Genomic DNA, 14,408 nt, shown 5'->3' on the forward strand with positions numbered 1-14,408 from the left:
AACACTTGAAAGACATAAACCCATTCTTAGCTTGGGGGCAGTACAAAAACAGGCCTTGCTGGCTTTGACCCAAAGGTTGTATACTATTCCACTTAAAAATTATATACTGCACACAACACACTTTGTTGACCCAGTCTCTTGTCAGTGGGCATTTGGGTTGTTTCCAGGTTCTACTGCTCACAGCGGCTCGAACGTTCTCACAAATGCTTCCTGGTATACACCTCTCCCATCAGCGATTTGTAAGAGATCATGCAGACACACAGCCTCTCCAAAACTCCATACAATCACAATTGTTTATTTATGCCACTACAATGGGCATGAAACAGTATCTCACTGTGGTGCTGATTTGCATTTCCCTGATCATCAATAAGGTCGAACATCTCCCTGTATGTTTAGGTACCTTTATGTTAAGATGCATCATGGATGTTGTTCCACTTCTATGAAATGCCTCTTACGTGTCTCTTGCTCGCTTTCCCATCGGGGTGTTTGTCATTTTCATACTTGTTTGTAGGTGTTTCTTAGATATTCTTGACACTAAACCTTTTGTTGGTTATTATTTGTTGGAAATATGGTTTCCCCAGTTTGTAACGTGTCTTCTCACTTCCTTCTAAAGTGTCTTTCGACGAACAGAAAGTCTTAACTTCAACATAGCCAATGTCTGCAATCTTTTCTGATAATGCTTTTTGTGTTGTAAGAAATCCTTCTCTTAATCGAAGTTTGGAAAAATAGTCACCTGTTACTATACTTAGACAAATCTAAATGATATCTAAAATTTCACTTAGGTTCTTAATCCATTTGGAATTAGTCATTGTGCATGGTGTCTAAGAATCTAATTTCATTTTTCCATTAGGATATTCACTTTTTAAGCTCTATTGGTAATTCTCCCCTAAATGCAACCACAGATTCCATAAAATGCTCTTCAAAATCCCCAAGGGGTGTTTTTTCCCCATGGAATTAATAAGTTGAATCTAAAATTTTATAGAGAGTAAAGAGGAATGAATAACAAAGATACTTGTGATGAAATGAGAAGGATACACTTACCCAATCAGATATCAAAGTTTATTATTATACTATACTAATCTACACAAACTAAGGAATGGGAAAGAACAGCACCATAACGTGCTTAAGGACCATTTTACAGGCCTAATGGTACCCACACTTAGCAAGTGAAATGCGCCATAAACCCATGCCATATGGCAAATGTGGCAGCCACAAGACCCCCGAGTGGACCATCCTGACTGCAGCGCAGGCACCACTCCACCCGCTCTACAGGACTTTTCTATGTGTCTGAGCCACAAGCACAGTGATGTCAGATGATGCTGTCACAAAACAGACAGAGCAGTGACGGCAAAAGGGAAGTTTTCTGAATAATCCTTGGGAAAAGGCTATTACCCTGATGGCCTCACTGCTATGTAACCTATATACTCTACCTTTTAAAAGAAATGAGTGTGGTTTCAAGAAAGAAGGCTTATAACATTTTCTGAAACAGTAACTATTTCATCCTCCACATGTTCAGCACAAATCTAAATTGAAGAGATGATACTCACTAAGCAAGTCTTCAATGTGTCACATCTTATAAAATGAATGTAGCAATTACTACTGGTGCTGAAAAATAACCATACCCACCCCCCACACCAACAAAACACCCTAGACCCTTGCTACTTGGCGTGTGATCCAAGGGCTGACAGCATCACCACCAGCCTGACCTGAGAGCTTGTTAAAATGCAGACTCTCAGGCCCCAACCCAGACCCAGTGAATCACAATGTGCCCTTGAACAGAAGTTCCAGTATCTGTGTGTCTAAGAATGTCTGCCCAAGGCGACTACCCGCCCCTTCTCCTCATCCATGTGTCACAACACTGCCTGCTATGGTCACAACACTGGGTCAAGTAGCTCACCCCCTACACTACTTTTTTCTTTTACTCTTTTCTCCATTTTTTCCTTTTTCCTTTTTAGTTTTGTTCTTCTTCTCCCACCACTTCTCACATGATTCTCCTCATGTGGATGAAACCAATAGGAACTCTCTTCCACGGCCAATGGAAGAGTTCCTTTCCCAAGCCAGCAATCTGACCTCGTTGTGTTTTTTGCCATCTTTGTGTTTGTGACTGTCCTAGGCCGTTTTCACTGATGCACAGGATTTCCTGTAGCTCTGAATGGAAGGTGCCAGACTGCTGAATGCCAGCCAAGTGGGGGTCTACATGGACCCCTTTATAAACTGAGGGGAAGGAACTGTAATTCTTCGAATAATAAATAAAACAATTCATTTTCAAAGCTGGTCACTGACAAAAAAGCTAGTGCTTATGACATGGAATAACAGCTTCAACAACAGATGACAATGCATAAAAACTGTCCATGATAATTCACCTAAGTATTTCACAAAAGACATTGATTTAGCATATTAGAACCACTTATTCTAAAAGTTTCCCACAACCCTTACTTCAAAGGGTCCTATGACTTTCCCATTCTTCTACTTAAATAGGATGGCAGTGTTTCCATACGGACAACTGCTTTCCTAATTTTAAAAACAGAATTAACGCTACTTGAAATAACACAGGTCTGGAACAAATGAGGTCAATTTCTTTGGAAGATGGAAAAAGGAATGCCTGACACATGGCAAATGCTAAATCAGTATTTCCCAAGACACAGTATTGTTTTAGTAAACTATTTCATCGAACTCACAACTTCAATCACAATGGTTAGAGCCTTTATCTCTAGAATTCCCTTGGGAAAATTTAAATACAGGAACCACCACACTCCAACTGACTGGCATCTAAAGACACAACATAGGAATGAAAAGGCTGAGTGAGAAATAGTCTAAGACTGAGTTTTAGAAAATCTATGCCGTATCTTAGCATTATAATGCTCTCTATATAGATCACCTTATAAAATGAAGTCATATAAGCAACAAAAAGCCCCAAGAAATCAGATTCTCCTCTTCAATTCTGGAGTAAAATATAATTTTACATTTAAAGCTATATTGGGGGGATGGTATAGCTCAGTGATAGAGTGCATGCTTAGCATGCACGAGGTCCTGGGTTCAATCCCCAGTCCTTCCACTAAAATAAGTAAATAAATAAACCTAATTACGTCCCCCCATCAAAAAAATTTTTTTAATTAAAAAAAAGCTATATCAAAATCATATTTTAAAAAGCTTATCAAGCACATACACATTTAGCTCTATTTTATATGGACCTCACTCCCTTGATTTAATACTCACAAGATCAGCATATTTCTTACAGAGAGCTGCCAGCTTCTCTTCTGGAGTTGAAAGGGTGTTTAGGGCTTGCATCAATAATAAAACTTCTTTTCCTGATGATTAACAAAATAAGAAATAAGTCCGGAAGAAGAAAGATCAAATCTAATCTGTAAATGCTTCACTTCTGTGTTCTGATATCCACAGTAAAATAATTTGCGCCTATAACTAGAAATAAAGACATTTACTAGCTAAATTAAGAAAGCTATTTTTAAAATCTGGATCAGCAGGCACCCCTTCCTCCCCACCCCCAACTCCAAATTTCTTCAGTCACTAACACTGTCGAGCTATTTGTAAAAAAAACTCTTGCTGAAAGCTTAAAAACTCCCTTGCTTAACTACTGATATCTAAGTTAAGACAAGGGCAAGTTACAAAGGGCAGAATATTTTTAAAAGCTTCCTCCTGACCAAGTACGAATATAGAAGGAAATTCAAAGGGAGTTTCAGTTGGTACCCTCTGCCTATCTAAGACACACACAACCACTTGTGACACATATCTTTTCCTTTGAGCAATTTAAATAACTTCTGATGACTGAGTAGGCATATTCTGCCTGTTAACCAATTTAGTGTTGGGGGGAGGATGTCAAAATGGCTCTTCCCTTGGGGAAAGTATTTTAAGGACTCTGGCAGGGAGAAGCAGGTGGCTGGAATAGGAAGGGACAAATGGTGTTTCAAAATAAGTGACAATAATGTTTTACTTCTTAAGCGAGGTGGTAGGTACCATTTTTACTGTTTTAAATGTTCACTCTTTATGAAGGATACTTCATTACAAATACATACATTAAAATGACTTTAGTATATGGTGTACAGACTGCTATGAGGAAAATCAGCAGGCTGACTTCAAAATAGAATCCTTTTCTATCCAGAGAAAACTTTAGTAACAAAGCTTCTCATTCAGCCCAAGACCAGTAAGAATTTTAAAAGAGATGACTAAACATGATATGATTAAAATAACTGTAATATGACCTGCAATTATTATGAAGATTTTTAAACTCACACGCTACTTAGTTTCTTCTGAAATATAATTCACTACCATAAAATTCACCCTTAAAGTGTATAATTAAGTAAGTATATTCACAAAGTTATACAACTATTACCACTGTCTAATTTCAAAACATTTTCATCACCTCAAAAAGAAACTCCATACCCGTGAACAGTCACCCTGCTCCCTGCTCCAGGCTCCTGGCAACCACTATTCTACTTGCTGCTTCCATGGATTTGCCAATTCTGAACACTTCGTATGAAGTGGAATTACCTAATTTATGGCCTTTTGTGTCTGGTTTATTTCACTTTGCATAATATTTTCAAGGTTCACCTACTATGACTCATTACTTCACTCCTTTTCATGGCTGAATAATATTCCATTGTACAGACCAACCACATCTTGTTTATCCATTCATCACCTGATGGGTAACTGCATTGTTTCGACTTTTTTGGCTACCATGAACAATGCTGCCCCAGGCACTTGTGGACACGTTTTCAACCTCTCTGAGTACATAATGAGATGTGGAACTGCTGGCTCACATGGAAACATTATTTGTAACTTTTTAAGACTCCATCTGCTTTTACACATTTAATTGGGGCTGGTAATTTTGAAGAAATCTGTCTTGTTTGTAAGGAATTAAAATTATTTTTCATATTTCTATGAATGTTTAAGTTTTCCAAGTTGACAGAAAATGGATTTAATAAGAAGGATCATTCCAACTCAGCATACAGAAAACCAAACAAATTAAGCACTGTTAACCTTAGATATAATAAGTATAAAAAACTTAGAGGCAAACATAAGCTTAAAATAAAAGGGGAATTCAGATTTCATAATGAGATTTAACATATCACATTCTTAGTCCTAAATCTCCAACAGAGCAGGACAAAGAAAACATACCCTTGAAAACCAGTCTTAACCCACTTTCTGCACTATAGATAACATGTCGTCTCTAAAGTTTTGTGACTAGTTTCAAAATGGAATGATACATAGTTTTCACAGTAAATTTTGGTCAGACTACATTAAAGATGCAAACAAGGCAAGTCAGATACTACTTCTGTCACTTTGACCCCAGATTTTTTCAAGAAAGCCAATTCTTGATTACTGAGAAAGAAATCGCTTTCTGCGCTGCTACCCTGGCCCCCCGCTCTTCACTGCAACAGACAGGCCAACTGCCCCACTGAGGACAACACATGTAGTAGCTGGACAACATCTCCCTCAACACTGGCCATTTTATAATCACGTGTGCTGCAGAAAAGACAAGTCAAATGAGCAAGGTGTGAAACGTCCAACCCCTGAGCAGAGGTTGTTACCTAAGGTTTTCTCTTTGTTCCTGTTGCACTCTGAATCCTGCCGACCATCGGGGGGGTCTGTTCGAGCCTCTTGCCCGGGAATTTCCTCCCTTGCCTCCTGTGTGCAGTACGCTGGGCTCACCAAACTCCTGCTCTTTGTTAGAAAGTCACTGCTCACATCCTCTTCTAATGAGTGTTTGTTACTTGTGCCACCGCAGTTTGCATCCTGATGTTGAAGAATATCATTTGACTGAGAGTTACGCAACATATCTGCCTTCACCCCTAGCCCGCACATTCCAGCTTCTTCCATTGTGCCAATCACAAACTAGAGGGAAAGGGAGGAGAAAATAGATGGAAAGGGGGTTAAGTCAAATGTAATCAATCTTCACAATCAATCGCACACCATAGGTTGACAACTTTTTTTCTTAGTTTGTAAAATCTATGTAAACATGCGGGTCTCTAAGTTTCACTGAGAGGTGACCTAACTGTAAAGAAGAAGAAAATTAAAGTTAAAACAAATCACACAACTAAGCAGTACCAAAGGAAGAAAGAAATGCCATTTAGTTATACACCTAAACTTATTTCAAAAAAAAAAAAGTATCAAGTTGTGTTAGTGCCTGGCCAATAAAAAATAAACTTATTTCCCTATAAAAATTCACCACTTAAAATAATTAGCATCTTAAAAGGCACAAAATTACCCTAATGAACATTAATCATTCTAGTCTCATCCTCAGGGAGATGGGATGGCAGAGCTGGCTCCCAAGCTGTCTAGCAGAAACCCATGTTCCTCCAATATCCCATGGAGCTGGTACCACCGGACGACATCGTGGGACTCCCACGTCAAGTTCCGGCTGATAAAATGTGAGCTGAAGTGGTGACCTTCTCTTGGGTAATGAAACTTTTATTCTTTAAAGCACACATTCTTTCTCCACCATCTGGTCTTCACTCTGGCTGGATGCAAAGGTCTCCGAGCATCTAAGAACTGGCAGAGCCACAGGAGGAAAGCAGCCTGAGCCCTAAATCTCACATACACATAGAAGGAAAGCTGCCCTTCTACCACTCACACTGGACTCTTAGATGACTAAGAAAATTAATTTCTCTCACGTTAAGCCACAGACATTTTGAGATTTGTATTTTAAGCAGCTCTCACTGCCCTAACAAATATAGAAAGTAGGCATGGGAGAGACAGCTTCATTCTAGTATTTTATTCTCGAATCAGTAATTTAACTTTACTTTCTCTTCTACCATATCATTAACCCATTCATTTGAGGGGGTGTTTTCCCCCTTGTTAACACTACTTGGCCATATGATGGGGAGCAAATTTAAATTCTGTACATTTTCTCTCTGTATGAAAGAGGGCCTCTTCCTTTTTTGAATAATACAACTGAAGGGGAGGTGGCTAATACCTTTCTCTTATCACAAGTGGACAAAAGCTATTTTACAAAGTTAATAGGAGAACAGAGACTTATTACTTCAAGTTGTTCAACTGAAGAACTGAAAATAATCTGAAGTATCCAAGTAGCAGGTAATGGAGAGGTTAAGAGAACTAAATCCTTATCTTGTACATCTAATGCTGATAAATCAAGTACTGCACTTTTGGAAGAACAAACTGGTGCAGCCACTTTTAAAAACTCTTTCGCAATATGGACACCTTCCAACCCAGTTAATTCTACTCCTAGGATTTTACCCGAGTAGGTACGGGTGTGCAGCCAAAGGCCAAGAATGTTTAAAGCAGCACTATTTGTAATTGCCCCCAAACAAAATCAACCCAAATTTCTCTCAACAGAAGAATGGGTACACCATAGTATGTTCATGCCATCCAGCACTGAGAATGGACTAGAGGCAGCGTCACAGATGAGTCTCAGAGAATGCTGTCAGGAAGCTGCCAGAAGAATGCATAATGCAGGAAACCATTTACATATAAAGTTCAAAAATGGGCAAAGCTAATTGATAGTAGTAGAAATCAAGACAGTGTTTACTTTGAGGGGAAGGGTCCTCTAGGGGGCTTGGTAATATTCCATAGTTCTTAACCTGGATGGGGTAACAAAGATGTTCACTTTGTGAAAATTCATTAAGCCTAAACCTTTATGGTTTGTATACTTTTCTGAATATGTATTTTACTTTGATAAGGTTTATTTTTAAAGCTGCAATTTATATGAAGAGTTATGAAGAACTGAACCAGAAATATTTTTCTCTGGGGAGAGAGATTAGAGATGTGCTGCTTTTCAAGACGTTTTAAAAATAATGTACATGTAATATTTTCATTTCTTAAAAAAAACAATGCATTAAGGAGAAATGGGTTTAGAATTACGGTTTGATGTTTCACTCTTAAATTCTTTCTGAAAATTTAAAAATTCTCTTCCATATGTAATGCATTCCATAGAGCAGCGTCTCTCAAATGTAATCCAGAGGTATTAGGTCTACAAAAATTTCATAACAAGGTTTTAGGAAACGTCTTTTGTTAAATTTCATTACTGCAGAAACTTCTTAAAGCCATTAATATGCCCAAATAACATATTACAGAACTATTAATATCATACCAAATGCAAAATGATCATTTTAACACTGTATTATAGATATAACTACTAGTTCCACATCTATTTTATATCAAATATTAAACTGTCACATCCTCGTTGGGCATGGATAATGTTAACAGAAACCCTTTACACAAAAGCAATACAGAGAAAACGGAGAAAAAAACTCCAAGTACTATTAATACCATCTTCCCCAATTTCTAAAAGATAATTTTTAAACCTATTCCCTGAAAACCATTAGCCTAAGAACAGGGCTACAAAACCACAACGCTGGCTTTAAATACTGATGGAAGTCTGTTAAAAGATAATTAAAATGGAAGATTGCTTATCTCTAACACGTAACAGAATTTCTCAGAAGCAGAATGATAATAAAGCTCACATAATACCAGAAAACATGGTGTCAAGCCACATCAAAAGTCTAATGAGCAAGCAATTTGTTGGAAGGGGAAGCATAAATAATTTTCACTAAGGAAAAGCTGAGGTCTCTCCCAAGATCAATTTTAGTAAGAAAGCTACCTGAGATTGGAATTGGTTAATTTCCAGTTTTCCAGTTCTATTGGTGATTTTTCATAACATCTTTTGAGATATAATTCACATACCATACAATTCTCTGGTTTTCAGTGTATTCACAAAGTTGTGCAACCATCCTCACAATCAACTGTACAACACTTTAGTCACCTCGAAATGAAAGCCAGTACCCTTTTAAGCTATAAATCCCTAATCCTCCCAGCCCTAGGCAACTCATGTACTTTCTGTCTCTAAGATGTGGTTACTCTGAACATCCTGCATAATGATTTCAAGGTTCATCCATGCAGTAGCATGTATCAGTACTTAATGTCTTTTTATTGCCAAATAATATTCCATTGCATGGATATACCACATTTTATTTATCCATTCATTAATTAATAGATATTTGGATTATTTCCAACTTTGGTTATTATAAATAATTTTGTTAAGCTTAGTTATTGCACATTTTAAGTGTTAGAATCAATTAGTCTAAGTCCTTCAATTTTATTATAGTGTTTTTAAAATTTACCTATTTTTGTCTCATTTTAAAATATAAAATTCATGAATGCAAAATCAAAAATAATAATAATAATTTTGTTATGAACATTATAAAAATTTATTATGAACATTAATGTACAAGTCTTTCTGGGGACATATGTTTACTTTTTGCCAGGGTACATGCCTAGGAGAGAACTGCTGGGTCATATGGTCACCTTATGTTTATTCTGAGGACCCGCCACACCATTTTTCTAAGTAACCACACCATTCTACATTCCCACCAGCAGTGTGTGACGGTTCCAATTTCTCCACATCCTTATCAACACTTGTTATGTGTCCTTTTGATTACAGCCATCACAGCTGCTGTGAAGGGATCTCATCTAATGACTAGTGATGTTGAGAATCTTTTCATGTGCTTACAGACCATTTGTATATCTCCTCTGGAGAAGTTTTTATTTTTTAATTTTTAAAAAATTTTATTTATTATTGCATTAATTACTTTGGTGAGGGTGAATTAGGTTTGTTTATTTTTGGAGGACATACTGGGGATTGAACCCAGGACCTTCTGCATGCTAAGCATGCACTCTACCACTTGAGCTATACCCTCCCCACTGGAGAAATGTTTATTCAGATCCTTTGCCCACTTTTAAATTGGGTTGTTATGTTATTATTGAGATGTAAGAGTTCTTTATATGTACGAGGTACAAGCCCCTTACCAGATAAATGATTTGCAAATATTTTTTCTCATTACTGTTCTTCATTCTCTCAGTTTTGGAGAAAAGGCACAGTATAGTCACCTATTTCAAAATGTCATAGGAAACTTAACTAAAAGTTACTCTTTCAGATTAAAGCTGTATGTAATCAATAATAACTACATAGAAAAAAGACAGTTTAGAAAGGTCACATTGTTCACTTAACTCAAAATAATAGCTGGTGGCACTGAGTATAAATCAGGATATTAAATTAATCTGTGTAGTGCACAACCATCACATCTCATACTATAGTTTTTTTTTTGTCTTTTAATTGGTGTATTTTTTACCACAAAGTATACTTCTAATGTTATTTCATCACTCTCTATTTTTAGTTACTACTACTTCTTTTTTCTTCCCAGACACTCCTTTCACCTCTAAGCTTCTATCACACGTATTACATTATCACCCATATGGTAGGTACATCCTCCCAGATAGTGACAGATTATGCATAAAAGGTCCTCGAGTGTCAACTGATGGAAAACACAAGGGGCCAGAATGGCTGAAAACAAGTTAAGCATTACCACAAGTTTGAGAAAACTACCATTATTATTTTATCATGAGGAAGAAGACAGTATTACATTTCCCTTCTCTCCTGTGCAATTAATTTTGATGTACTTTTCACATTTGCTAATGAAAGACTTATACTGGCTCTACAAAATCTTCTTGTTTATGAATAAGCCCAGTTCCAGCTGGGCCTGATTCCAACCCTAGTCTACAAATACTCTTGAAATAGCAGGCCCTAATTTTCCCTACTTGAGACTCTGTACTGGACCATTCAATATGAAACAAATTCTTAGGGCCAACAACTTTAAGTTGTAAATGATTTCTCAACCTTCATCTCCTTTAGCAGAGAATTCTGTATCATGTGGCCAATACAACTTCCTACTCTGCCCTCTCTGATACCCATTCTGGACGCCTTTGTTTGGGTACAATCTCTCATATAAACAGCAGCAACAGCAGCTAACACAGAGCAAATACGACATCCAGGCACTACTGTAAGCACTTTCCTATATTAACTAATTTAATCCTCACAACGTCACAAGGTAAGTACCAATACTATCTCTATTTTACACATGAGCAGACTGTGGCATGCTAAAGTATCTAGCCTAAGGACACAGTTAGAAAACTGCAGGGCAAAAAATTGAACTGTCAGTCTAGCTGCTAAGTTCATGTTCTTAATGACAATGTAGTGCTTCAAGACTACCCTTTGCCATACAAACATCCTTGTCCTGACCCGGCCATCTTACAGAAGTCTGTTGAATAATTGGGAGAGATGCTCCCAAAATATTATATTTTAAAAGAAATTACAAAATAGTATGCATCATCTATTTTATACATACACATGTGTGTATATGTACGCACATATGTATATACACATACTCACACAAAGTGTTAGGAGAAAATACATCTAGATATTAATAATGGTTATTTCTAAATGGTGTAATTATGGGTGGTCCTTTTTTTTGCTTCATTGTATTTTCTAGTTTTACTACAGTGAATTTTTATTACTCCTGGAATTTAAAAGAACTCAAAAAGAAAACTACCCGCACTAACAACACTGGAAGCATCACAGAACATGCCTAATTTTTACTAAAAACTCTAAGCACAGTCATAGATAAAAATTAATCTTTTATGTAACATAAATGGATACTCAAATAAAGAAGACTATGACCTACAACCCAACAAAAATGGGCCATCATGAAGCAAGGCTTCACAGAAAAGGAAACACAAATAGCTTATCAACATATGATTAACTTTACTCACAGTAACAGAAATCCAACTTAAAACTATCAGATACCATTTTTCACATCAAAAACTTTGACAACACAGTGTGGAAGAGGGTGTGAGGTACTCTCAAGCACTCCTGGTCGGGGGATAATTAGTTTAACCACTAAAGACTCCAATTCAGGGTGAGGATTGTCTGGGAAGGGGACAAGGTAACATTCTGGGGTCCATGGGAATGCTCTGTATCTTGATGAGGGTTTGGGTTCCAGAGCTGCACGCAATTGTTAAAAACTCAGCATGTACATATTTAACATGGCTTCATGGGTGAAGGGATGGATAGATAAGTAAAAAAGCAAGTATAAGAAACTGTCAATGCATAGGAAACAAATTTATGGATACCAAAGGGGAAGGGCAGGAAGGGATACATTAGGAGTTTGGGATTAGTGGATACACACTATTATATATAAAATAGATAAACAACAAGGATCTACTGTATAGCACAGGGAACTATATTCACTCTCCTGTAATAACCTATTATGAAAAAGAATATATATGTATGTATAACTGAATCATTACGCTGTACACCAGAAAGTAACACAACATTATAAATCAACTATACTTCAATTAAAAAAAAGAAAGAACTGTCAATGATAGAAACTAGGTGGTGGCAATAAGATGTTCAGTATCAAATTCTTTCAACTTTATTGTATGTTTGAAGTTTTTCATAATAAAATGTTGGAAAAAAATCATCATGCCACATATGCTTTGACCCAACAAATTAATTTCTTATAATTTTTCCTACAGAGAAACCATTACATCTGTAAAGTGATATACATAAGAGATATTTATGCAGCATTATTTGTAGTGACAAAAAAATCAGAAATACCCTAAATGACAATTAATAGTGGACTGGATAGATCATCTGTCTACATCTATACAATGGAGTACTGTAGCATCTGTTAAAAAAATAAGGTCATTGTGTAATTACTGACCTGTAAGGATAGGCTGAAAAGCAAAAAAACAAACTACGCTGGAGTATGTACTATACTGCAGGCCATGATTGGGGGGGTTCAATGGGGAGGGGGGTGCCGTGTAAGTTTATGAGCAGGAGCTTATGTACAACCTCTGGAAGGAGACAAAGAATGGTATTAATGGAGGATAAACTGGGTGGGTGGGAATGGGAGGGGCAGGTCAGTGGGCTTACTTACGGAGCACACCTGTTTTTACCTTTTGAGTTAGGGACCACAAGTTACCTTCAAAACAGTTTCTTGTTGTTTTTAAATACCAAGATGAATAGAGTTCTCTAATACAGTACCTATCATGAGGAAAAACAAGAGGAGGAGGAAATGTTTATATAAATTCCAATCTCAAATGAAAATGAAACAATAAATAGTTTCAAGATGAATTTCTATTTGAACTCTTCCCTGAATAAAATCCTGAAACAAAAGCTATCACATTTTCATTCCATTTACCAGTCTATAGTCACAAGCAGCATGTGTAGCTCTTCTGTCCTGGCCTGAAAGACACTTTGAGAGCAGTCATTTACTACAGCCCTGACCCCCACATCCCAGACCCTAGCCACACCCTCTGTTAAAGGATCCATTTCCCAAATCTCCCTCCATCATCCCAACACTTGGAGCTGAGATGACCCCTTAACTGAAGAAGAGATGCCTTCAAAATGGACAGCCACCAGTTTATCAACAATTAATTCTAGGAACAAAGAATAACTATTATAGAAATTCTTACAAACAAACATGAACACTCTGTATTCACCTACTACTTGTAACAGCTTTTTGAATCAATACATTTGAAACTAAGATTGCATGGGAACTAAAAGCCTAAAAAAATGTAAGCTTCTTTCCCTTTTACTCTGTGAATAGAGAGAAAGATGAATAATTTTAAAGTGCAAGACTTTCACTGATGCTCCTTCAAATACTGTTGAAGCTAAAGAACCATATTTCTTTGGCTTATTTTGTTTAAAGAGCTTAAATGTTTTTAGTGATGGTTGTTCTTTTACTAAGACTGGCCTAAAGAAAAAACAAAAAAGCCAGCACCCACATTCACTTCCTAATTATTTCAACTACCATCTGCTTAAACCAGCTTGAATGCCCTGTAACCAGCGCCAGGCATGTGCTGAGAGCAGATCACTCGGGCCCTGCCAAGGGCCAGGGCGGCCCACAGAGGGAGCAGCGGAGAAGGATGTGTACACTGATGCATTTCCCCGGGCTGAGGTCCTTAGCATCCCTAGCTCCTCCTTGCCCACAGCCTTCAGCAGCACCTCCTGAATTATGGGGGCCCGATTGGCCCCACCCAGCAGGATCACCTGCTCGATCTCATTCAGATTCTTCTCGGCACTCTGGAGGGCCTGCTGCACGGGCTAAGCACCCAGTCAGGTAAGTCTGCACACAATTCTTCAAACTCGGCTCCAATCACCTTTGCCCTGAAACCCACATCGTCCATCAGGCCCGGGATCTGTGCCATGTGGTTGACATTGGCACTCAGGACGGTCTTGAGTCAACTGGCCCCACACATCCTTGGCTCCCTAAAAAGCTGGTCAGGTGCTCATGCGGCTGGAGCTCCATCTCCAGGCTCTCCAGGTTTGGTCAAATCCCACTCCCTGGATCCGCAGCTATGGCTGCATCCCCGCATCCTTAGTCTTCACTGTCTGTTATAAAGTAGGCAAAGGGACCCTTCAGAACCTACAAGCCCCATTACCCCATTTAACCTTCTCCACTCCACTGAGAGGTGGGCCTTACTTTTCCCAGAAAAGGAAAGTGAGACTCAGTGAGCTCAAGTAACTTGCCCAAGATCATATTAAAGTCAGTATAAGGGGTCAGCAAAATTCAAAACCAGGTCTGTCAAATTCA

General features: G+C 37.8%; 1 protein-coding gene across 1 annotated transcript in view; it reads right to left on the reverse strand.

Moving 5' to 3' along the window:
- Positions 1–6: 6 nt before the first annotated feature.
- TXLNG (taxilin gamma) overlaps positions 7–14,408 on the reverse strand; it is a 28,295-nt gene continuing 13,893 nt past the window's right edge. Inside the window, 4 exon segments of the mRNA XM_032475657.1 lie at positions 7–3,271; positions 3,274–3,308; positions 5,547–5,583; positions 5,586–5,850. Of these exon segments, the coding sequence (XP_032331548.1) occupies positions 3,213–3,271; positions 3,274–3,308; positions 5,547–5,583; positions 5,586–5,850 (396 nt within the window). The 3' untranslated portion in view covers positions 7–3,212.

The sequence above is a fragment of the Camelus ferus genome, chromosome X (genome assembly GCF_009834535.1).
Source record: "Camelus ferus isolate YT-003-E chromosome X, BCGSAC_Cfer_1.0, whole genome shotgun sequence".
In the NCBI taxonomy this organism is placed as follows: Eukaryota; Metazoa; Chordata; class Mammalia; order Artiodactyla; family Camelidae; genus Camelus; species Camelus ferus.